The sequence below is a fragment of the Perca fluviatilis genome, chromosome 5, assembly GCF_010015445.1.
Source record: "Perca fluviatilis chromosome 5, GENO_Pfluv_1.0, whole genome shotgun sequence".
NCBI lineage: Eukaryota > Metazoa > Chordata > Actinopteri > Perciformes > Percidae > Perca > Perca fluviatilis.
In genome coordinates, this window is record NC_053116.1 from 2,069,380 (window position 1) to 2,095,303 (window position 25,924).

Consider the following 25,924-nt stretch of genomic DNA (forward strand, 5'->3'; position numbering starts at 1 on the left):
TTACTTACAACCCCCTCTGTTTGTATAAAAGTATTGTTGGAACACACTGTGGTACCATACCCTCGTGAGCATTATATGAACAGTATTGTACTGCAGAAAGTAGTGTGTTGCCATAAAAATGGCAGGAAAAAGGCAATTAACAATGGAAAAGAGACAGACCATCTGTTACACTGGCGGGGGATAATAGGACCCAAATGCAGAGAAAGGGCAGGCAGGCAGGCAGGAGGTTTGAGCTCGAAGGTTTAATGATAACAAAAAGCGGCAGCACAGAGACTGGAAAAACACAGGGAAAAATCCACAAAAGAATGCAGGGAAGATTCCAAAAAGGCACAAATTAACAGGGCAAGGACACAAACAGACACAAAACGATCTGACAAGAGACAAAGGAAACACAAGGACTAAATACACTAGGTAATGAGGTAACGAGGGGCAGGTGACACAGCAGGTGAAACACATTAGGAGAGACAGGGTAATCAACAAAGGCAGGAAAACACAGGAAGTAAAACTAGACGAGACAAGACAGAAAACCAGACTATCAAAATAAAACAGGAAACAGAAATACACACAACAGGGAACAGAGATATACACACACACACACACACACAACAGAATATACACAGGCCAGAGAATATACAAAACAGGAAACATACAAAACAACAACAACAGGCAACAGAAATGTCCATAACCATCACACCATCATAACACTTAAGAATGTTAATCTTTCCTACAGAGAAATTGCGAAGAAAGTCAAGGTGTCAGTGAGTACAGTATTCTTCACCATCAAAAGGCACTTTGAAACTGGGGGAAACTCTGACAGGAAGAGGTCTGGCAGACCCAAAGCCACAACAGAATCAGAAGACAAGTTTCTGAGAGTCAACAGCTTGCGTGATAGGCGGCTCACAGGACAACAGCTTCAAGCACAGGTTAATAGTGGTCGTAATAAGCAAGTCTCAGTTTAGACTGTAAAGAGAAGACTTGGAGCTGCAGGTTTGATAGGTCGAGTTGCAGCAAGAAAGCCATTGCTAAGACGTCAGAATAAGAAAAAGAGGCTTGCCTGGGCCAAGAAACACTGCCAATGGACTACTGAAGACTGGAAGAAAGTGTTATGGACTGATTTTTGTACGCCGTCGAATAGGTGAAAGAATGGTTCCTCAGTGTGTGACATCAACTGTCAAACATGGAGGAGGAAGCATGATGGTCTAGGGCTGTTTTTTGTAGGGGTGCACCGATCCGATATTAGGATCGGATATCGGCCCCGATATTGAAAAATTAGCTGGATCAGGGATCGGAAAAATTAACAGATCCAGGGGCCGATCCAGTTTTTTTTTTTTTTCTCCGTTGCAGCACCGGGACCCCTGTTAACTGTGTACCCTTCTCACTCATGGTAGTAACTTTATAACACAATAATTAATAACCCACAAATAACTCTCTTTAAAAGAATAAAACACCATAGCATATGTCAATTTGTGACTTAAACAGTTTCTAACACTAATCATTTTACATTTACAAATGTAGCTACACCGCCCAACGGCATGCTGGGTAACATTATAGCGGCTAGCCTAGCTAGCTAGCCAGGTAGCATAACAGTCTGTTAAGCTGGGAGAGGGAGCCTCTTCCAGCTTAACAGACTGTCGGTACTGCACATTCAAGAACCAAGAAGAAAGTTATCTCCGGTCTTTCTTTGAAAGACCGGAGATAACTTTCTTCTTTCTTCTTCTAACTTTCTTCTCGGAGATACAACAGAACGTGTGCTCAAGAGAGGAGCTGTCTGTTGTTCCGAAGTTTTTTGTTTCTAAAAAAATCGGACATAATTTAGCCACTGTTGTTGCCCGTCGCTCTAACGTTACCGTAACGTTACTCTGCCGTGCTAACGTTACCGTGCTAACATTACTGTGCTAACGTTAAAGACATGTCACTTCAAGCATGCAGCGGAGCAACGTTATGAACGCAATCCACCTTCGGTCCCGCTACAGACCGTTGAGAAAGACTGGTTCAGAGCAATGATTAAAACTCTGGATTTAAGATGCCTTGCCTCGCTGAAATACGTCCGCCAACCTACTAACGTTATTCAAACAGCGAAGGAGGCTGACAGCGGAGCTACGTTCAGTCCCCCACTATAACCACACTACAACCTTACTTACTTGTGGCCAAGGTAGTGTTTATACAACTAGCTAGCTTACAACTATTTTGTTTTGAAAGTGAAACAATGTTAAAGTTGTTTGTATGTGTAGGCTACTCATTCGATTGGAGTTTATTTTACTACTTTGCACAATAAAAATAGTTTAGCTTCTGTAACTGTTTCATGGATTCTCCTTCATATAAAGTTATTGTATAATGTCTTGGAGCCAAACCCTTTAGTAATAAAAGCTTTTAGTAAACATGATGATATTCTATTGTGATATTTTATGTACTCCTGACAGTAGAACAAGCCATTATAAACCTATATAAAGGTGGCCCATTATTGAAGGCCCATTATTGTTATTTATTTAAATTTATTTTAAGAAGTTGGATTACATTATATTTTCGATTTGAATGCACAATTGTTTTTTAAATAACAAATAAATAAGAATTAAATACATTACATCTATGTTATTTTGTCTTAGTTAGGAAAGTAATGTTTAGTCAGGAAGGTCTGGTGGATTTAGTCTCTTCCACATGGTGGAAGGAAGGTATACAGTTTATTATTAATTCAGCAATGGTATCAGATCGGTATCGGGTATTGACAGATACACAAAGCCCTGGCATCGGTATCGGTATCGGGACTGAAAAAGTCGGATCGGTGCATCCCTAGTTTTTTGCTGGATACACGGTCGGTGATTTGTACAGAGTGAAAGGCACCCTGAACCAAACAGCTATCACAGCATTTTGCAGCGCCTTGCAGTACCCTCTGGTATGCGCCTAGTTGGTCAGGGGTTCATCCTACAGCAAGATAATGACCCAAAACATAAGTCCAAGCTATGCCAGAACTACCTTAGGAAAAAAGAACAAGATGGTAAGCTTAAAAACATGGAGTGGCCAGCACAGTCACCAGACTTAAACCCCATTGAGCTGGTTTGGGATGAACTGGACAGAAAAGTGAAAGCAAAGCAACCTACAAGTGGCACACATTTATGGGAACTTCTGCAACAGAGTTGGGAAGAACTTTCTGAAGAATATTTGATTTTCATTGTAGAAAGCAGAGCCGGATTAACCATTAGGGCAACTGGTCACTTGCCCAGGGGCACAGGACATCAAGGGGCCCTAGGCTCCGTCAAATATTATGTTAGATCACAGCAGTCCTCACTTTCCTAATTATATGTGGATTTTTGCAACCCGTTCCATCAAAATATTATGTTAAATCACGTCAAAAACAGTGTCTGTAGCTTTCCTGCGTAGCGAGCGAGGAGAGAACGAGCTGTGACAGACGGTGGTAAAGTTGGTTTTATATTGGAAGGTGAAGCCGAATAATAGATTTTTCAAATGTGTCGAATATCCAACGTCCAATATAAAACCAACTTTACCACCGGCCGTGACAGCGAAGTCTGCGTGCGGTGGCGCTGCATCCTGGCAAAGACTGGAGCGACTGAGCTGCACCGAGCCTCTGAAAGTGAAGTCAGTTTCCCCAGGTGAAGTTTAAACACACGTTTCATTTAAAATTGTAATGTATGGTAAAGGCGAATCAGCATCAACAACAGCGCGTCTATTAGCTACGTTAGCCAAAAGTCAAATCGCTCCCTCGTGATTTGTAGAACTTTCTGCCCTTTGATTAGTTTTGATTTTAGTAAAAACAAGAAGAGCATAATACAAAATATTACTAACTGGCATGTTTGAATTCATAACGTTTACAGAAAGTAGCCGTTTCGGTGGCGTTACGTTACAACACGCCACAGTGCTTGCTGAGACCGATCATTTGTATTCAAAAAAAGAGTAGTGCACAGGAGGAAGAGGAGGAGGGAAATGAAGAAGGAGAAGGCAACACAGGAACAGGTGGAATTGAATATGTGAGGGATGAAGAGGAGGCTGTAGTTTCAGAGAGAGGGACAGAGGCAGGAAGAGGAGGCTGTAGATTCAGAGAGAGGGACAGAGGGAGAGAGTGATCAGGAAGATGAAGATGACAGGGAGGAAGAGGAGGCTGTAGATTCAGAGAGAGGGACAGAGGGAGGAAGAGGAGGCTGCAGATTCAGAGAGAGGGACAGAGGGAGGAAGAGGAGGCTGCAGATTCAGAGAGGGACAGAGGGAGAGAGTGATCAGGGGGAGGCAGATGAAGATGACAGGGAGGAAGAGGAGGCTGTAGATTCAGAGAGAGGGACAGAGGGAGGAAGAGGAGGCTGTAGATTCAGAGAGAGGGACAGAGGGAGGAAGAGGAGGCTGTAGATTCAGAGAGAGGGACAGAGGCAGGTAGTGATCAGGAGGAGGCAGATGAAGATGACAGGGAGGAAGAGGCAAGTTGTAAGGCCCATTTGTTAAAATAAAATAATAAGAATATATAGTAGTGCATCAACATAAAATGTTACTATAGTTGATTGTGAGACATTAAACGTGATCTTGACTTTGACTCCATGCTACAGTGTAGCCAATGGTTTACTTTGACTCCATACACACTAACTGCCTGCTTCATGATGATGATGTGATAATTTCACATTTTGCATTTTAGAAATAATCTCTGGTTTCAAGTTAAAGCTTCCCTAGCTGTCTGCTTTATTTCACTGTTACAGTCAAAAGATAATTGATTGGCTACATATTGCAACATTTAATAATTACTCTGTAGCCACCAAGTTCTGTGATAGATTCTTTGTATAAAGTTATGTTAAACATTTGTGCATCTGTTCTGTCTCTTGAATGCACTTTATGCTGAGGCTATTGTACATACATCTTCACTGAGCCATGCAGAAGCCTGATCTGTTAGTATAGAAGTATGGGCTATATGCTGTTGATGATAGCGACTTCGCGATTGTTCCTTTGGGGGGGGGGGGGGGGGCCTTGAGTCTTGTTGCCCAGGGCACATGAAATTGTTAATCCGGCCCTGGTAGAAAGAATGCCACGAGTGTGTTCAGCGGTTATATCTGCCAAAGGGGGCTACTTTGATGAGTCAAAAATGTTCAATACATTTTGGTTTATAAATTGAGTCCATGATTTCTTTTTTTAACTTAAATTGTTCATTTGTTCTATTCTTTCATTTCAGAGTACAATAAGACATTGAATTGCATGAATTTCAATAAAAACCTGGAAAAATTTTGTTGTTCTAAAACTTTTGACCAGTATATATATATATATATATCAGGGCTCGACATTAACTTTTTGAGGCACTTGTCCTTTGGACCAGATTTGTTTGGTGACTTATGATGTGGGGATCTGGGGGCAGGGCTCCAGACTAACTTTTTGCCTTGGTTGCACTGGTGCACCTAACTTTTTTATTTAGGTGCACCAGCACAAAATTTAGGTGCACCCAAATTTTTCCTTGCATCGCCGTTAACGCTGAATGGCGATACACGATATATAGCTCTATATTTTTTTACAAAGTGGGCTAAATGTTCAGTTTTAAGTCAAAGCCACTTTTCACAAGCTCTTTTATTAAAACAGATTGTGATTAAAATAAAATGCAAAGACAGGGTTTCCTTTACCAGTTTAAAAATATACAGCTGCAACACATGTAAATGAAAGTTATCTAAAATAAATAGCCTAGGATATATTATAGATAGATAGATATCTATATCTATATATATCTATCTATCTGAGAAAGCTCCTTCACTTGTTTTCAACAACAACAACAGACTAAAAGTTGAAAGAGAAAGAGGATAGCTCAGTTCGTATATAGAGGTTCGACTCCGACCCTTTCCTACATGTCATTCCCCCTCTCTCTCCCCTTTCATGTTTTCAGCTTTCCTATCAAAATAAAGGCCGAAATCTTAAAAAAAAAAGAAGAAACGACCGAAAGACAGGGGGAGGGGGAGTGCGATGGACTGAAGCGTATGCTAGGCTACTCAGAGAGTGACGGCTGACTCATTAGCGGCGTTACACCCGTCTTGTGTAGGCTATGAAATGTCTGTATCGTCACTGCGCTGACATTTTTATGAACTATGATCCAGCATGCTCCGTCTTACACGCTATTACTCAACCAACTGAAGTTAGTTGCATTTAATAACTTCTCATGTGTTTTTCGCCGTGGCGGACGCAATAACAGCGGAAACACTGGTACCAATACAGGTTTCCCTCTCATACTTAACAATATACAGCTGTGTTAATAACAATTAAAACTGTAGACAAATATCAGCATGTGGACCGGCGGCGCTGTGTCTCGGGGCGGCATGACATGGGACACTCCAGGCTGCAGCCATACAGTCTTGGTTGCAGGCCAGGGGGTAAGCTTCGCTTCAGAACTCGAGCCATCTATGGCGCCATTTTGTTGCTACCTGGCCATCACCTCCTGTTAGCATTCCGCTGACCACCATTTTTTTTTTACGTCACTTGACTGCGAATAACTTTACATCTGAAGCGTTTAAAGACTCTATTTGTCCATTGTTTATTTCTAAAGAAACACGACAATGTATAAAAGGCTCCATTACCTTGTACCTCACGTTATGGCTCCGTAGCAGACGTTTTTGTAAAAATAGGCTAACGATTGTGTCACATAGTAGAGGAATTACCGTATAGTACAGGATAAGCTTGCAGGCAGTTTGGCTTACACGAGCTGTTTAGGATTAATTAGTAATGTTAACTAGCATTTTAGTTAGCAATAATTAGCCTGTGCCCATGTTATCTCCTTACATATACGTACACTCTCCGTCTAAGATTGGGAATGATTGAGATTTCTCTTGGCGCAGCTACCAGAAGACTTTCAGACACGTTGCTCACCTCACATTCTCTCAGTTGGAGGCTGCGCAGTAAAGCTGGCCATCACCGGAAAAGTGCTTATAATAGCCTTCACTGGTCTCCATCCAGAGCAACGGGGTCTGTTGGTCCATTATATACTGTCTATGGTTGCAGGTGAGCCGGTGTGTGAGTGAATGGGGGCGGGGCTGCGCGGAGGAGAGATCCAAACACAGGCACGGCTTTACAGAAGGAATGGGTCATATAACGCAACATTAAACCATATAGATGTAAACGACATCGCTTCGTTCGTGGAGAGGCAGCGGATACGAGGACGTTAGGTGCACCGGTGCAACCTAGGAAAAATCTTAGTCGCACCCTTACAAATTTTGGTGGCATTTGCGACCAAAGTGGTCGCACTCTCGAGCCCTGGGGGATCCTCCCCCATAATTTTTTTAGCATTAAACACTTCATTTTCTGCATTTCGGTGAATTTGTATGCACCTATTTCTACCTTTATCTTTATGTAAAGGGAAACATTAGGCTACAATCCAAATATAACAACATAATGGAAAATATTGCAGTAAGGCTGTCAGGAATTCTGTATTGCTTTCATCTATTTATTCTCCTTTAGATTGACTTTTCTAATTATATCTGAGTCAGCACACATGTAGCTTAGGCATCATTTATTCTTCCCTTTTTTGCATCTTTTGTTGGGGAAGTAACCTCTGTAGATGTGCATATGACAATTATTCACCTCAGTGATACATTATCCATTTAATTTATTAATAAACCTCTTGATTGTAATATTTCAGATGATTGAGCAAGATTTCTGCTCATGTCCAAAACTTTGTGCACATTCAAAATATAACTCATCCCATCTGTGCTCTCTGAGATTTGAAGAAGTCGTGATATTTTGTGAAAAAAATAAAGTTATAATATAGGCTATTACGAGAATAAAGTCACTATATTTTAGAAAATAATCTATAGGCTACCTGCACCGTAGTCTGCTGTGCATTACGTGATTGCTCTGCTGATACGGTAGATCTCAGACCTCCTGACAGACACAGACGTTGAGACGTTTAGGGAAGAGGCTGTACGCTGCTAAACATCAGAGGTGGAAACCCGAAACTTATGGCAGAAATACACGGAGCTCAAACGCGACACATCTGCCGCAGCATGTCCACAGCAGAGCGCATCCATAAACCTGAAGCTGCGCAGCTTTTTACAGCGAGAGTGGACACAAAGCGACGTCCGGTTTGATATTTGTCAGTCAACTTTTCAAAATACATTTGGGGTTACACTCAAAACATTCGGGGCTGAACCCCCGGCAAAATGTTTGATGCTGAAGGAGACGGAGCTGAGCTCCGGCAGGGTGTGTTGTGGACCTGAGGAGGGGGAGCTGCGCTCCGGCCCAATTTAACCTCTGGCTACACCTGACAGCAGGTAACGTTAGCATACCTTTAGCTAGCAGCTGGATTAAACACGGTTAAAATGCTGACAGCTAACGTTACACAGTGTACAGTGTTTCTTTTAGGATTAAGAAACACAACTTATTGGGAATTTAGCTTATTCACCAGTAAACAAACCGGGAACTATATTCTCAGACAGGCTTGCTGCGAGCATATCACTCCGCCCAAGTACTATATTCTTCCGCCTGAGAATATAGTTCCCGGTTTGTTTACAGTTAGAAGACGGCTGTGTCTCATGTTACGTTGTTTTTTGTACACTCTGTGACTCTATAAATCACAACATGTAAATAGGAACATGTTGGCGTTATTTTGTCACTTATTCGGAGCAGTAGGATTGCTGGAACCATTCACCTGCATGTTCTGTGATGGGCTGATGCCGCTGGAGCCGTCAGACAGTTTTACAGCACGCACGGAGATGAGAAGGGTATGTATCGACTTGTCTAACTCTGGGGGTTACGGTGAATAAGATAAATTCCCAATAAGTCGGCGTGTTCCTTTAATATGTACTTAAAAACAGTTCTGAAATGCAAAATAATAGAATTTTAATTGTGTGATAAAACATGCGATTAATCACGATTAACTATAGAAATTAAGCGATTAATCGCAATTTTTTAAAATTAATAGTTTGACAGCCCTAATATATATATAATATTATAGACTCATACTTACTCTGAGAACCCCTTCCATTTCAGCAGAAACTCTACTCTTCCCTTCACCACTCTGCGGTCCAAAACCTTCTCCACCATACACTCCTCCTCGTCCTCTTCCTCAGCTGCTGCTGCTGCTGCAGCTGCAGGAGATGCTGGTGCTGATGGTGCCGCTGCTGCTGCTGCTACAGGAGGTGCTGCAGGCTGCTCCTCCTCCTCCTTGCCCTTCTTTCCTGCTACGGTCGCCAGCTTGACGTCTGCTGAGAGCGCCTTTGGTAGACCCAAGGGGGAAACATGCAGAGATAATGATACAAGGGTTAGAATAACAAATGGGAGGTGTGAGTGAATTATAGTTGACCATGTTTTACTATTTTAAAATGTTCTATTCTGTTTGAATGGAGAAAATGCAAGGGCTGATGAGGTGACCAATCCATAGGACTTCAGAGTGTGAAGTATTTCCTGCATTAAAACTGAAATAACTACTAAAATGTAAGCCACAAAAGTCATTAACTGGAGCTACAAGCTACATGCACAGTAGCCTCAATCAACAACAATTTAGCAGAAAATCGCCAGATGGCAAGTTTTGAAAAACATTTTGACCATGCAACAAGGCCGGCCTGGTTGGTTCTTTCGGGGGATAATTGTAAAGATTTACAAAGAATATGTTTCATGTTATGCCATTTTATAGCTAACTGGGATGTTTTGGGACCGATTGTGGCAGGATTGCTGCGGACAAGGTAATGTTACACAGGGTGATACACTGGTAATACCAAATGACATTTAGCCATGTATGCAGCTAATTTAAATAGCTCGCTTTACCGTATTGTGTCATAGGGCTGGGACATAAATGCGTCGACACAAATAATTTGCGTCGACGCACTAAATAAAATAAATAAATAAAACTCGTGCAAAGTAATGAATGTAATGCGGAACTAATGTAATGCGGAACTACTAACAACTACTACGCGGGTTCTAGGGGCACCTAATCTGTAGCTCCGCCTTAGCTCTGAAGCTAGCCGAGCTCCTCCGCCTACATGCAGGTTTTTGTCAGGTCGACAGTCCAGTGAGAGAGTCAGAGATAGCAGGACGAAAAGACGAATATGGCTATGGCGAGTGGTAGAGGTCGACCGATTAATCGTTAGGCCGATTAATCGGCATTTTTTACATAATCGGCATCGGCCAATATCAAGCCGATTAATAGGCAGGCGCATCTGCGGGCAGCCTGGTGTTGTTGTTGTTGTGGAACACGTGTTCGACGCACGCTGCCCCTAGAGTCAATTACCAGCAGAGTGAGCAGACCTCATCCAGTGCCTAAGGAAGGAGCGGTTCCTCGGAGAAAACGGTAAGGATTAAATTCTTATACAGTACAGGCCAAAAGTTTGGACACACCTTCTCATTCAATGTGTTTCCTTTATTTTCATGACTATTTGCATCGTAGATTCTCACTGAAGGCATCAAAACTATGATAAACACATATGGAATTATGTACTTAACAAAAAAGTGTGAAATAACTGAAAATATGTTTTATATTTTAGATTCTTCAAAGTAGCCACCCTTTGCTTTTTTTGATAACTCTGCAAACCCTTGGTGTTCTCTCAATGAGCTTCTTGAGGTAGTCACCTGAAATGGTTTTCACTTCACAGGTGTGCTTTGTCAGGGTTAATTAGTGGAATTTTTTCCCTTATTAATAAAAAAGCAAAGGGTGGCTACTTTGAAGAATCTAAAATATAAGACATGTTTTCAGTTATTTCACACTTTTTTGTTAAGTACATAATTCCATAAGTGTTCATTCATAGTTTTGATGCCTTCAGTGAGAATCTACAATGTAAATAGTCATGAAAATAAAAAGGAAACGCATTGAAGGAGAAGGTGTGTCCAAACTTTTGGCCTGTACTGTAAGTCGTATATATTTAATGAAAAACGTATGACATGTTACTGCCAACTTCGAGAAAAAAACATGAATAGGCGACATGACGTTCGGCTACTTTGGATATTGTGATGTGGCAAAAATATGATAAATCTGGTTTTTAATTGAATTATGGGGACAAATACAACGTGTATTAATGTGATATAGATAGGAGATGTCAACGTGTCTGCCTGATGGGAGTCACAGACTTTCTCGGTCTTACTGCTTCCAGCGGCTGCCTTCCTCAGTGCTACACAAAGACTCTCCCCCCTCGTGCAGTCTTCAGTTGCTGTGTAGCTGCTGACAATCCACAGATGGTCTGCCGTTATACAGTCGCTAATAGCCATGATGATATACCACTGAAGCAGTCGCGCTAGTTGCGGATAGTCCATCCGGTGAAAAGTTCATACCAAAAACGCCTTAAGCGTAAACATTCAAAATGCAAGATCAGCAAAATGACTTCATACAGTGGAAAATCCCCAGAAGAGGTGGTCTTAGGCCTTAAAAGTAGCCAATTGAAGCTTTACACGCATGTTCTGAGAGTGATCATTGGAGCATTTTTCAGGGGGAGGATCTCTCTTTTTGGACGATATAAAGTGGAGTTAGACAAAGGAATCTTTAGCAAGCTTACCGGTACTTGCTCGGGCTTTCTTGTGTGTTGATTTTCTTTAGTGCACATTAAAGCTCTTTTTCTAATCTGATTCCCTTGACTGCTGCGTAACTCTTTTATAACTCTTAAAACTTGCACCTAAAGCGAGTAACGAGGATCATAGAGCGGTCGCAGCAAGCGGTGGAGTTTGCGCCACTTATCTGGCCTTGAGCTGCGGACATTTCAAATTTACTTCTTCAGTTTGGCGAGCCAGCCAGGAGGAGGACGAGACGAGACCTTTCTGATCCCGGGAGGAACTTGCATTCTGAAGCACCAGGGGCCCAAACATATATCAAAGGTAGGCAGAGCCATTTTTCTGCTAATACTGAGTGTTGACGGAGTGCAAGTCTCGCCCAGGTGGAAAGCGTCAGAAGTCGTTTTTCTCTCCCAAAAGAACCTAGAGGAAATTTTAGTAAATTGGCACAAAGTGAATGGCTAGAATAACTAACAAAAACACTGCCAAAAGGAATCAGATGTGAAAAATATATGTTGTTTGTCTTGAAATACCATGGTGCGGACGAAGTGTATGAATGAGCGCATGAGTTTGGAAAGTGTGTTTGAAGGCTGAGACTAATAACTTGAAAGTGTAAGGAGTAAGGCTAGAGGACATATGAAGGTGTACAGCAGTAAATCAGACAGATAGGAAAAAGAGGTATAGTTTCGGTCTCGGCGCCTTTGTTGTAGCACCGCGGATAAGGTCAAGGTCGCGAGGCTGCAGCAGGAAGCACGAGCAGGAAGATCATCACCAAGAAAGACAGAATAAAGGGAACAGCACAAAATAGGATCTATCTCAGGGGTGGCTGAGAGAGTTTTAAAGGGGTGAAAAAAAAGGCATAAAATGACAGAAAATAACAAAAAAAAGAGGTTATTGCGCCGAGGGGAGGCGAAGTGCGCGGGTCATTCAGGGCGAATGACTTAAACGGCCCACGGGGGGCTAAGAAGGTTTTTTTAGGGAAGAAACCTTATTCCGCCAAGGAGGCGATGAGCGCTGTCATTTAGGGTAAAATGACTTAACCTCATGGAAAACAAGGTATAAAAATAAAAAAAATATATAAAAAAAAGAACAAAAAAAAACCCCGAGAGCAAGCAAACAGTGGAACTAAGGAGAGAGGTGGAGTAGAGTGTAAATTCAGAGTTCACGGCTGTGGGGAGGGGCTCACGGCCAGTAGTTCAGTTGTGGCTATAAGATAATAGCGGGCAGTATTACTCTATTTTTGCAAATTTGAATCAGACAGCTTGTAAATCGACAACCTAGATTACAAGCACAGCTAGAATACTGCTCACTCTCTCTCTTCTCTCTCCCTCTCTCACTCTCTCTCTCTGTCTCACACACATTTTCCCTTTACACACACACGTATTTAACAGCGCACACACACATTTACATCCCCACACACACACACCCAAAGACATATATCATATATACACCCACATTCACATCTCTCTCTCTCTCTCTCACACACACATTTTTTACACACACATACTTACACTTACATAACAACGCACACACATTTTCACCCCCCCCACACACATTCAAAAACATATATCACATATACACCCACACTCACGCACACACACACACACATCCCTCCCTCACACACACACACACACACACACACGATAACGCACACACATTTTTCATCCCTACACACACATTCAAACACATATATCATACATATACCCACCCACACACACACGCACACACACACTGTATCTATCTTGCACACACACACACACACACACACACACACACACACACACACACACACACACACACACACACACACACACACACACTCACATATCATCCTCAAACCACACACACACACACACATTCTGTTTTGGAAAAATATAAAAAGTTGTGCGGTGATAAGAATACGCAGCTGAGCAATTGTGAACTGTATTTAATCGGTAGATTTTTGGATTAAAAACAAAATCAAATAGAGCACTAATTGCGGGTAATATAGCACAACCGTTTTGAGTTATAACACCTGTCAGGACGGATTGATATAGTAAAAACGAAACAAAGGCCTTAGGGCCCACGAGCGCGTATCACTGACAGCCCATGACTAGTAAATGCCGAAAAACCATAAAGTGAGTTAAAAAGAAGGTAGATAAAGAAGCAAACGGTTTTGGTTAATGAGAGTGGAACAGTAAGGCAGGTATATGAAAGGATAAGATGAAAAGGATCAGGAGAGGAAAGTGAACGTATGGAAAGAAAGCGAAACAAGAATGCTAAATTACTATGTTTTTATTAAATAAAGTAATGAAAAAGAAGGAAGAACGAGTAGAGGGAAAAGTAAGTGCTAGAGGGAAAAGTAAGTGCTAGATTGGATAATGCAGGTAGGGATGACGTCAGAATGATGACAATGGCGGACGGCAAAAAAAAAAAAAAAAAAAGGAAAAAAAAAAAAAATAGCTATAGCAAACATCAAATAGGGGGCCCCACACCCAGTAATGATAACAGGAACAGATTGTGATCGAGTCGATAGCATAATTACATACAATATGTTGGAAAATATATGTTGTCGGTATGGGGCATACAAGGGTTTTATGTTGGGTTGGAGGAATAGACCATAGTTGTGGTATGTTGCTAGAATTGAGTGATTTGTGCAGCTACGTGGACAGAGTTTAAGGGAATATTATTATTATCACTGCAAAAGTAAAGTCACTTTCATAAGGTTAAGTAAAAAGACAATTGGAGCTGAATTGAATAAAACATGGGGAAATTTAGTTTAACAATTTAGTCACTAAATGGGTACTAAAATGCTTTGATTGTCATTTGTGGCAGTTATCATAAGGAGTTATGGATTACAGTTTAAAAGTTAAGATGGGTTGTTTAAAGTTGACACATACAAACTGTAGTCATAAGAGAATTGACACCTGAAGCAATATGTAAGTTGACAGGTTGTAAAATTCATTTAGTCACAGGCAGACATAGGTCATAATTAGAACATAGAAAAACACAGAGAAGCCAAGGAGACACACACACACACACGCAGACACAGTCACATATACAGTGCATACACAGCACTGTGGGTTAAGAGTAAACCATACATTTTAGCACAAACACACACACAGCTAATTAGAGGGCATCCCAATTTTTCCACACCCATGAAGAACAGGATTGGATTGATCGACAAGCACAATACACCCAATATTCTTACATCAACACACACTATCATGCACACTGGAGAGGAAGGCCAAGCAGGTGAAAATGACAGTACCAAAAGTGACAGCAGAGGAAAATGCTGTGCTAACAGAATCCAGTGAAAGCTAATATTATTTGGAAAATCTCTAAAAGTGGGTACAGCAAACAAAAGGTTTCTCAATCTGTGGCCCACGGGAGGGACTTTTGATTTGGCTAAGTGTGGGGATTTACAGACACTACGAGCAGATTAAACAAGAACAAGAGCAAAAAGAAGTCTGCAAACACACAAGCTTCCAGGACACGGGACCAGAAGGTCAAAGAACTGGTGCAGAAGGCAGTGAGCATGAGTGAGTTCAACCACTATCGAGCATCATTGTGGCTGGCAATGAGGACTACATCTCCAACCCGAATAAATCCTGCCATGCTCAGAAGACAGCCAATTGGGGACAGTTGCAGAAGTCCACAGGAAACAGAGGCAGGGGTATGGCACCGACCCAGAGGAGGACCCTCTGTAAAGAACTATGTTCAGACAGACTGTGGTAAAGCAACTCCCAGGTCAAGCATCCAAATGCAGCTGACAAGAGACTGGGGAATATGACGGCAGAAACTTCTGTCTGGTCATGAGGCAAAGCTGGCAGTTATGAGACACTCCGAGACCTGTCTGCCAAAGAAGCAGAGGAGGAGGCTCCGGACTGCAGCATCAAGATATGCAAACGACCAAGAGTGAAACTTCCTCAAAGACACCAGAGATATCAAGAGGACAAGGAGGGGGACCTTAAGCTGATGCAAATCTAAAGGCAGACAGGGAAAACATCATCTGGCTCAGAGGACAGGAGCCAGAGGGTCAATGAAATCTGCACCTACGGGCATGACGGAAAAAGCAGCAGCTATGCGTGAGTGTTAAAATCCACACACTTTGCTGGAAAAGGAGGCCCCAACCCCTGAAAATTATATATTGTCATAAGAAGCATGCTCTACCTTTTTCCAGTGTGTTTGAGTTAAGATTAAGGGTTTATAAATATAACCTACATACTAAAAATTAGAGTAAGAAGAATGTATTGGTTCCCCCAGGGAAATTGATGAGGTGTAGTTGTTCACAGTCAATTTAAAAAGGATTGCACATATACTATTAGATTATATGAAGTAGAGTGTGAATGTAAGAAGCTGCAGTGAACGTTTTAAATCCACTGTTCCATCTGAAAGTCTCCCACCGATTGTATCATGCCATAACTATGGAAGAAATTATTGGCTAAGTGAAATTAAACTGGTATAACTATCTTATTATTGAAGAAGCAGCTACAGGAAGTCAAGTATCATAGGAAATTTGGTTAGGACACAACGTAGGATGCATCAACTCAGCCCAGTCTGTGCGAATAACATTGAAAAAGGAAGCTGTTGAAGCCTCCCCTGAATGTACTTGTTGACATTTAGCCACTTCAGTTTTGGAAAATGCTTGTGACAGGTGTCCAAATTTATGTCATACTAAAATTCTTTCTACTGCCAATCTCTCTCCTACATTTTGCCATTAGGAATGCGCACCGATTACATCACTGCGCAAAGGGGGGAAGTGATAAGACGTTTACAGGCAGTATGGTGTCCGACAATGCACAGAACATTAACGGTACAAGCCTACAGCTGTCCGCGGACACGGAGTGTGGAAAGTATGTCAGAGTTGCACCTGTGTGTGTGTGTGTGTGTGTGTGTGTGTGTGTGTGTGTGTGTGTGTGTGTGTGTGTGTGTGTGTGTCGGCCCGCCCCCACGAAGCTCCGACCTGAAGAGGAGCAGAAGCCGCACCTTCGCCAAAATGAAGACTGAAAAACAAAACTATTTTGGTACATTTACTCGCCATGTGGCAGATAGCCATACAGATAGATTTAATTTATTAATTATATATTATTTAAATTTAATATTTAGAGTTAAATAATTGTAAAATGTAGTACAGAGTCTGTAGTCTGAGAACTTACGTGTCACAAACGGCAATTCCACAACTGTACATCAGCGTGAAAGACGACATTCTAAAGGAGATCAAAGACATGTTCTGGATATTTAAAATGTCTTCCAGTTCCAGTGTTAAATATTATTTAGAAATAAAAGTGTATTGATCTTTGAAAAGGTGTACCTGTATTATTATGCCATTATCATTATATTAGATGCAAATGGTCTCTCGATGACAATATTATCGTTTATCGCAATAATTTCTGGGACAATTTATCGTCCAGCAAAATTTGTTATCGTGACAGGCCTAGATAGGATGCTGCAGGAGTGTGACGTTTGTGCAGAAAAATTTGAACTTTTTGCGATTTATTCCACCACCGGACGGACCATTCCGACATCTGATGTTAGAGAACCAGTGACCTAACAGAATCAGGTATGCTCTGGGTGCCGGCTTTACCTCTAGCACTAATGTCTATGTTAACGTGTACTAACACGCACATAACCCCCCGGCGTAGAAAGTCTACGGGACATCCCACGCTTGTTTTTTGTTTTTTCAAAAGTCCGATTGAATGACCTCCACTCGAACAGCTGGAAGATAAATTGATCAGCTATCTAACCCAAATGTATCAAATCCATGAGTGTGTTTCAACAGGTGAAAGGTGCCACGGAAGAAAGATGTGCAGAGATTCTAGAAAACCTAATTCAGATAACTCCTGGATATTGGGTATACATCCTATATCCAAGTGTACGAACGAAGGTGGGACCAACCAAGACAGGAAGGCCTATTGAAAGTCCTATTAGTAACACCAACACCCCTCAGAGTAGAAGGTAAGACGTATTAATTCCATCTTAACCATCGCTGCAGAGCAAATGACCCAACCAGACTACATGAAGCAGTTAGGGGAGGAGCATCAACAGAGCAGAACCTCCTGGATCAGGAGGGGCAGGTGACACCACCCCACAGGGAGTAAGACGATACCAATGCCGCAGAAGAAAAGATTGGGTGGTATTACATGCAGTAACACAACCAGTAGTAGGACAGCGAGCAGTAGGTTCACCTCCAGTTCCACCATTAAGTTACCAAAGGGCAGTCCCATTATTCAGGCAAATAGGCAGATGGCCCACCCAGCAAAACCTGAACAGACGGCCGGAGTATAGAGGGAAAAAAACATGGGTTTTGAGAACACTGATCCAGCAACAATGGTGGCAATAATCCTTATCACTGTATAAATCCAGTCCAAAAGAAAGGAACCCGATAACAAAGCAGAGCTAACCAAAATGAATAGTAGACTGTGTTGGCGGTGGGGGTGATGGCTGCTGAGTCGAGGGAAAATACCATCGAACAAAGACATAAATCTCACCTACACCACGTCAAACGTAAGTGATCAATCATAGCCAGAAATCCAGAGGGCATTACCCTAAAAGGTTATCTAATCCACGAGCACTGCCAAGTCAAAGGTGAGGCGATAATCAGACTCAAATGTGGGCAAAGTTTTTGTTTCGAAGTGAGCTCAGCGGAGTTTATGACTAGACAGCAGGCCCAGCAACTGGTAGAATTACACCTAGAAGAACGAACCAGAACCACTAGATCTGTATCGACTGGGCCCCAGGAGACATTTGAAAAACTGAAGACGTCCCAATGGAAGTCTAATGTCTTTTACCAGTGGTTGGAGTACTCAGCTAAACAGATAACCAGAAAGGATTGTATAGCCTGTTATAATGCCAAAAGGCTACCCCAAATACAGCCATTACCTGGAAGTGAGATAGGAGCCTGTTCAAAGTATCGCGAGTGTTTTGCACCCTGCACGATGCAGATGGCCGGAAGTAACAGTAAACCACAGTGGCCAAACGAAGTATGCCCAAGACGAATGATAAAACGAAACATTAAGGACGACTTTCTACTGCCCCCTGTAGTAAAGAAACCAGAGAACATGATCTTCCCATTTTGTGTAGTACGCGGACCCGAATTAGAGCGAATAATCCATCAAGAAACCCCATGGCTAAATGATTCAAGGAAACTGATCACATGCACACTCGATCCATGGTACCCAAACGATCCCACAGCTAGCGCTCGTATCAAACTCTGTTCAACCACCAGAACAGCCGGTTTTAGATGTGATCAGCTTGTACCAAATAATGGTTATGTTATCTATCATAAAAACCTGATGGAAATCTATAAATACAAAATCCCAGATTATTCATCCGGAACCTATCCCTTGGGCAATATTTTTTGGTTATGCGAAAAAGATATGGAGATCAAACCACAGCTATAGGCTAATTGGACCGGAATTTGTGCCACAGTCCTGTTGTCAGGGCAACTGACCATAATAGCGCCACCAGCAGAAGAGACAGGGGACAGAACTAAAAAAAGTTCAGATAAAGAGTGGACCCCAGACAATCGGGTTTATAAAGCATTTAACCAAGAACCACATGGGGTGCCATCCGAACACCTGGCAATAGGTAACGATTGGATAATTTCAGGACAAGTGGCAGGGTCAATCCCGATATTCGGACAAGTAATAAATGCCCAATATCTTGCCAGAAACAGTCGACAATAGATTTATTAATTACACTATACAAGCACTAGAGATTTGTTTTAGAGACACTATTGGCCAAGGCCAAGGAGTCTGTATCTAGGTTTCCATCCACTTGTCAATCGAATTATCTGAAGTTTGGTAAAAAAAAAAAAACTCATGCGAATAAAGCTGGTGAAAGTGTGTTTCCATCCAACAGCTTTAAAGCGAATAGAAACCTGTGCGTAATGACATCACATGCTGTTTTGCGATTAAATTGGTTTATGGAATTGATTTGAGACATCTTGGGGTGTTTCTATTCATTTTGCACTGAATCGCATGGGATTCGGGCGAACTTTTGCGAACAAAGTTTTGCTAGACAGAAGTAGTTGTTGTTATTTTTCTGGTGAATTAAGTTGAAGGAGTATCTCGTCTCCTCGTTTGTCCACTTGCGTCTGTTTTTGTTGGCGCCTGTCATGTGTGCAGGCGGAGCAGAGATGCTGGGCGGAGATGAGCTGAGGCTTCTTCTTCTTTGTTTTATTGCAGGGTGCAACCATAAAATGACCTAAATCTTAATCGTAATCCATTATTTGTTCGGCAAATAACTAAATAAGATGAGAGAGATTAATGTAGAACTATCCAATTCGAATACTGGACTAATGGGCAGTTGGGAGTGGATCAGTGGATTATCCTGGAGTAGGGTTTTGGAGGGAGTAGGAGTGGCCATCGGAGTTGTGATTTCGATAGCACTGATCGTTTCATGCTGTATTTTTCCGTTAGTTAGGTCAAAGATCCGAAAACCATGGCCGTAGTTACAGGAGGGTTCCCAGTGTATGTAGGCTCTGAGAGCGAGATAACGGAAGATAGGAAGGAGTTGAATCAGGAAGGTTCAGATCAGTATTATGAAATACCAACTGGTAACCATTCAATTGAAGAAATCTATGTGCACATGGAACCCAAACCCACCACCGAGACAAAAGACAACTGATTGACTGTGACCTAATACATGACGGCTGGCAAGTGGACATTTCTTTTGACTCAGCAGGCTAGAACCCCCATGCTAACGAACTCAGTGCATCACTAACCCAACAAATGAAATTGAAATTTTACAATTGAGTGGTGACTAATTCTGATTTCTTATCACTAGACAAATATGGCAGAAAACATCAATTGGAGCTCTAGTTATGGGAAATGCTTGACAGATGAGAAGTACGGTCGACACCTTGGATCTGCCATGAGCTGAGTTCAACCATGCATCCCAACCAAACAGGGCCCAGATGATCCAGGAACTAGGCCCGCCGCAGCCAGTAGGGACCAGGCATCACAACCTCCCAATCCCAGCTCCAGCAGGAACCAAACCTACAGCACCCAACCGTAGCAGAAGCAGCGCCAAAACCGGGACCGAGAGACAGCCCAGAAGGAGGGATGACCAGACCTGAGAACCAAGAGAGATGACCAGACCTGAGGACCAAGCAGATGGGGACGTCGAATCATCAGACATTATGGTGGATAGTGATGACAGCACCGTGGCTGAGACGCAGGGGAACATGTCCACAGCCCCACAAGCTGCCAACATGACACCAGCATTACCAGTGCCTGAATGGGACAGTCCAATCCCAGATAGCAGACACATTTGGGCCAAATTTGGGCCACTTTTGGCACTTACGGCTCAGTTCCGGCAATGGCAAATGTCGTGTGGGCCAGATGTGGCCCACTTGTAACCAGCCGCACCCAACTTGGGTTACGGCAACTGTCGTGTGGGCCAGATGTGGCCCAAATGAAATGAGCCAGGCCTGACTTGACTTACGGCGAGTGTCATGTGGGCCAGACGTGGCCCAAATGTAAGGAGCCGGGCCCGGCCTGGGTTACGGCGACTGTCATGTGGGCCATACGTGGCCCAAATGTAAGGAGCCGGGCCCGGCCTGGGTTACGGCGACTGTCATGTGGGCCATACGTGGCCCAAATGTAAGGAGCCGGCCCCAACCTGGGTTACGGCGACTGTCATGTGGGCCATACGTGGCCCAAATGTAAGGAGCCGGCCCCAACCTGGGTTACGGCGACTGTCATGTGGGCCATACGTGGCCCAAATGTAAGGAGCCGGCCCCAACCTGGGTTACGGCGAATGTAAGGAGCCGGGCCCGGCCTGGGTTACAGTGAGTGTCGTGTGGGCCATACGTGGCCCAAATGTAAGGAGCCGGGCCCGACCTGGGTTATGGCAACTGTCATGTGGGCCGATGTGGCCCAAATGTAAGGAGCCGGGCCCGGCCTGGATTACGGTGAGTGTCGTGTGGGCCATACGTGGCCCAAATGTAAGGAGCCGGGCCCGGCCTGGATTACGGTGAGTGTCGTGTGGGCCATACGTGGCCCAAATGTAAGGAGCCGGGCCCGACCTGGGTTATGGCAACTGTCATGTGGGCCAGACGTGGCCCAACTATAAGGAGCCAAGCCCGACCTGGGTTACGGTGAGTGTCGTGTGGGCCAGAAATGGCCCAAATGTAAGGAGCCGGCCCCAACCTGGGTTACGGCGACTGTCATGTGGGCCAGACGTGGCCCAAATGTAAGGAGCCGGGCCTGGCCTGAGTTACGGTGAGTGTCGTGTGGGCCAGACGTGGCCCAAATGTTATGAGCCAAGCCCAACCTGGGTTATGGCGACTGTCATGTGGGCCAGATGTAAGGAGCCGGCCCCAACCTGGGTTACGGTGAGTGTCGTGTGGGCCAGACATGGCCCAAATGTTGACACTGCTGGTGTCATCAACTCAATTAGCCGGGCCCGGCCTGGGTTACGGCGACTGTCATGTGGGCCAGACGTGGCCCAAATGTAAGGAGCCGGCTCCAACCTGGGTTACGGCGAATGTCATGTGGGCCAGACTTGGCCCAAATGTAAGGAGCCGGTCCCGGCCTGAGTTACGGTGAGTGTTGTGTGGGCCAGACGTGGCCCAAATGTAAGGAGCCGGGCCCGGCCTGAGTTACGGTGAGTGTCGTGTGGGCCAGACGTGGCCCAAATGTTAGGAGCCGGTCCCGGCCTGAGTTACGGTGAGTGTTGTGTGGGCCAGACGTGGCCCAAATGTAAGGAGCCGGGCCCGGCCTGGATTACGGTGAGTGTCGTGTGGGCCATACGTGGCCCAAATGTAAGGAGCCGGGCCCGGCCTGGATTACGGTGAGTGTCGTGTGGGCCATACGTGGCCCAAATGTAAGGAGCCGGGCCCGGCCTGGGTTACGGTGAGTGTCGTGTGGGCCATACGTGGCCCAAATGTAAGGAGCCGGGCCCGACCTGGGTTATGGCAACTCACTGTCGCGTGGACGCGGGCCCAACTATAAGGAGCCAAGCCCGACCTGGGTTACGGTGAGGCGTGTGGCCGGAGAAATGGCCCAAATGTAAGGAGCCGGCCCCAACCTGGGTTACGGCGACTGTCATGTGGGCCAGACGTGGCCCAAATGTAAGGAGCCGGGCCTGGCCTGAGTTACGGTGAGTGTCGTGTGGGCCAGACGTGGCCCAAATGTTATGAGCCAAGCCCAACCTGGGTTATGGCGACTGTCATGTGGGCCAGATGTAAGGAGCCGGCCCCAACCTGGGTTACGGTGAGTGTCGTGTGGGCCAGACATGGCCCAAATGTTGACACTGCTGGTGTCATCAACTCAATTAGCCGGGCCCGGCCTGGGTTACGGCGACTGTCATGTGGGCCAGACGTGGCCCAAATGTAAGGAGCCGGCTCCAACCTGGGTTACGGCGAATGTCATGTGGGCCAGACTTGGCCCAAATGTAAGGAGCCGGTCCCGGCCTGAGTTACGGTGAGTGTTGTGTGGGCCAGACGTGGCCCAAATGTACGAGCCGGGCCCGGCCTGAGTTACGGTGAGGGCCGTGGGCGCGGACATACGCCCAAATGTTAGGAGCCGGTCCCGGCCTGAGTTACGGTGAGTGTTGTGTGGGCCAGACGTGGCCCAAATGTAAGGAGCCGGGCCCGGCCTGAGTTACGGTGAGTGTCGTGTGGGCCAGACGTGGCCCAAATGTTAGGAGCCAAGCCCAACCTGGGTTATGGCAACTGTCATGTGGGCAGGACGTGGCCAAAATCTAAGGAGCCGGGCCCGGCCTGAGTTACGGTGAGTGTCATGTGGGCCATACGCAGAGGTGTTAATTCCAGGTCCAGAAAGTAAAAGTCCTGCCATGTGTTTATTCCACCAATCAGCTGGCTGAGTTCATTGGTGGAATAAACACATGGCAGGACCTTTACTTTCTGGACCTGGAATTGACACCTCTGGCCATACGTGGCCCAAATGTTAGGAGCCAAGCCCAACTTGGGTTATGGCAACTGTCATGTGGGCCAGACGTGGCCAAAATGTAAGGAGCCGGTCCCGGCCTGAGTTACGGTGAGTGTCATGTGGGCCAGACGTGGCCCAAATGTAAGGAGTCGGCCCCAACCTGGGTTACGGTGAGTGTCATGTGGGCCAGACGTGGCCCAAATGTAAGGAGCCGGGCCCGGCCTGAGTTACGGTGAGTGTTGTGTGGGCCAGACGTGGCCCAAATGTAAGGAGCCGGTCCCGGCCTGAGTTACGGTGTGTGTCGTGTGGGCCAGACGTGGCCCAAATGTAAGGATCCGTTCCCAACCTGGGTTACGGTGAGTGTCATGTGGGCCAGACGTGGCCCAAATGTAAGGAGCCGGTCCCGGCCTGAGTTACGGTGAGTGTCGTGTGGGCCAGACATGGCCCAAATGTAAGGAGCCAAGCCTGACTTAGGTTACGGTTAGTGTCGTGTGGGCCAGGCATGGCCCAAATGTTGACACTGCTGGTGTCATCAACTCAATTAGCCACAGTGGTGTGCACAAAAGCATCTCAGACCACAAAATGCATAAAATGTTGAAGATTGACTACAACAGCAGAATATTCATATGCCACTGGATAGACACATTTTTTAATTATTGACTTTTACTTACTTACTATCCCCTTGCCTTCAAATGAATGATAACTAATGTCCAAAGGAACTTTTTTCATTTCTTTTTAATTTTGATTTATTTACCCACTTTTCTGTCTCCAGGCTTTGAAAAAAGCAAAAACTGTTGTCACATTTAATTTGAATAATGGAGAATGTTCTTTGTTATACGTATTGGAAAATATTAGTTTTAATCAATTATATATAATTCCAAGTACAAGGGAATTGTTTGTCCCTACAGTCATTTTTGGAGGTTTAAGCATTTTTAGTTTAAAAAATATATTTTGCTCCCATTTTAAATGCAATGATGTTTACACCAATGTCACATTTATGAAGTGGATAACATAACAAAATAAAATACCGACTAAATATTATAAATAATATTATGAAAATGTCTGTCCACTTTAATGTCACTGGTCTTACCACTCAACAATAATCCTTATAGAGAGGCAAAGTCCTTCCCCTTCCGGTGGACCGCCATGGGCCCTTAACTCAGAAAAAATATGAACGGTAGGCAGTGAATGGGGAAAGACAAATTATCTTTTAATCCCGTTTGAATTGAGTCATGAATTACACATATGATGCTCATCAGTTTAATAGATACTTTCGCAAGTCAAGAAAGTCTCAGTTTGTTGTTAAACTGTTGAAGTATAAGACTGTGAAAATACGTAATTAGAAAGACTATACACTTCAAAGTCGCATGGATGACGTCTCGCTGAAATGAACAGAGGATCTTGCTTGTTCTTTTGCTTATCTGCTGAAAACACTTCACTGGATAAAACACATCAGCTAAGATAACATTATATGTTGTGGAACAGAGCTAAGCTAGCTAGCTAGCTAGCTAGCGAGCAAGTTGAGCATCAAGCTAGGGTGCGTTATTTGTGTGAGCGAGAGATGTAGTTCACTGAGAGATGTGAGAGCTGTAGTTCACTGAGCGGTTTCACACTAAACAAAGTGGTCATATGACAAACCTACGGCTAACTGAGACTTTCTTCGGTTGAAAAATTATCTTTTAAATTGAAAAACATCATATTTGTAATCCAAGGCTCAATTCAAACGGGATCTATAAATAATTTGCCTCTCCCCGTTCACTACCATTCATATTTTTTCAAAAGATAAGTCCCATGGACCGGAAGTAGAAGGGCGTGACTTCGGCTCTCTATTCTGAATAAATCGCTCTGACATCACTTCCTGTACTGTACATTCTACTTCCTAAAGAACTGTAGCCTACATGAAGACACTTGGTAAAATCATAGACATTATAAGAATGGACCAACAGATCCCGCTGCTAGAGTCACTGAGGAAAAATGTAATTAATTTAGAGTTACTTATCAAATATTGGTGATTACAATGGAGTTACATATCAAAATATTCTTTTTGATTAAAAAGCTTATATGTAGCTATTGCATTGCATTTTTATAAGTCTATGTTGGTACTATTGTGAGGTTTAAACTGCCTGGTTTAAATACACTGTTATTCAGCTGTATAGCCCAGTACTAATCAAAAAGTAATCGGATGTAATAAGTTTCACTACTTTGATAAAGTAATTAAGTAGGTATTTTGGTAATGCAACACTGGTGGCCCAAATGTAAGGAGCCGGCCCCGGCCTGGATTACGGTGAGTGTCATGTGGGCCAGAGTGACGTGGCCCAAATGTAATGAGCCGGGCCCGGCCTGGGTTACGGTGAGTGTCGAGTGGGCCAGACGTGGCCCAAATGTAAGGAGCCTGTCAAGACACACACACACGCACAGACACACACAGACACGCACGCACACACACACACACATGAGTCATGACATGGTAAGGGAAGAGTAAAAAAACGTGACATGAAAGATGTATAAAAAACGTTTGTTTCGTATCATTACAGATCATATCATATGTGTATAGCTTTAGCTTAAACAGACTAACGATTTTTAACCTGTTGATTTAGGTTTGTTTTATTCAA

The 25,924-nt window shown here is 43.9% G+C and overlaps 1 protein-coding gene across 1 annotated transcript in view; it reads right to left on the minus strand.

The window, feature by feature from the left end:
* LOC120558496 (chromobox protein homolog 1-like) overlaps window positions 1–25,924 on the minus strand; it is a 47,421-nt gene that overhangs the window by 11,189 nt on the left and 10,308 nt on the right. The window contains exon 3 of the mRNA XM_039799515.1: window positions 8,927–9,174. Within this exon, the coding sequence (XP_039655449.1) occupies window positions 8,927–9,003 (77 nt within the window). The 5' untranslated portion in view covers window positions 9,004–9,174. The remainder of the gene's footprint in view (window positions 1–8,926; window positions 9,175–25,924) is intronic.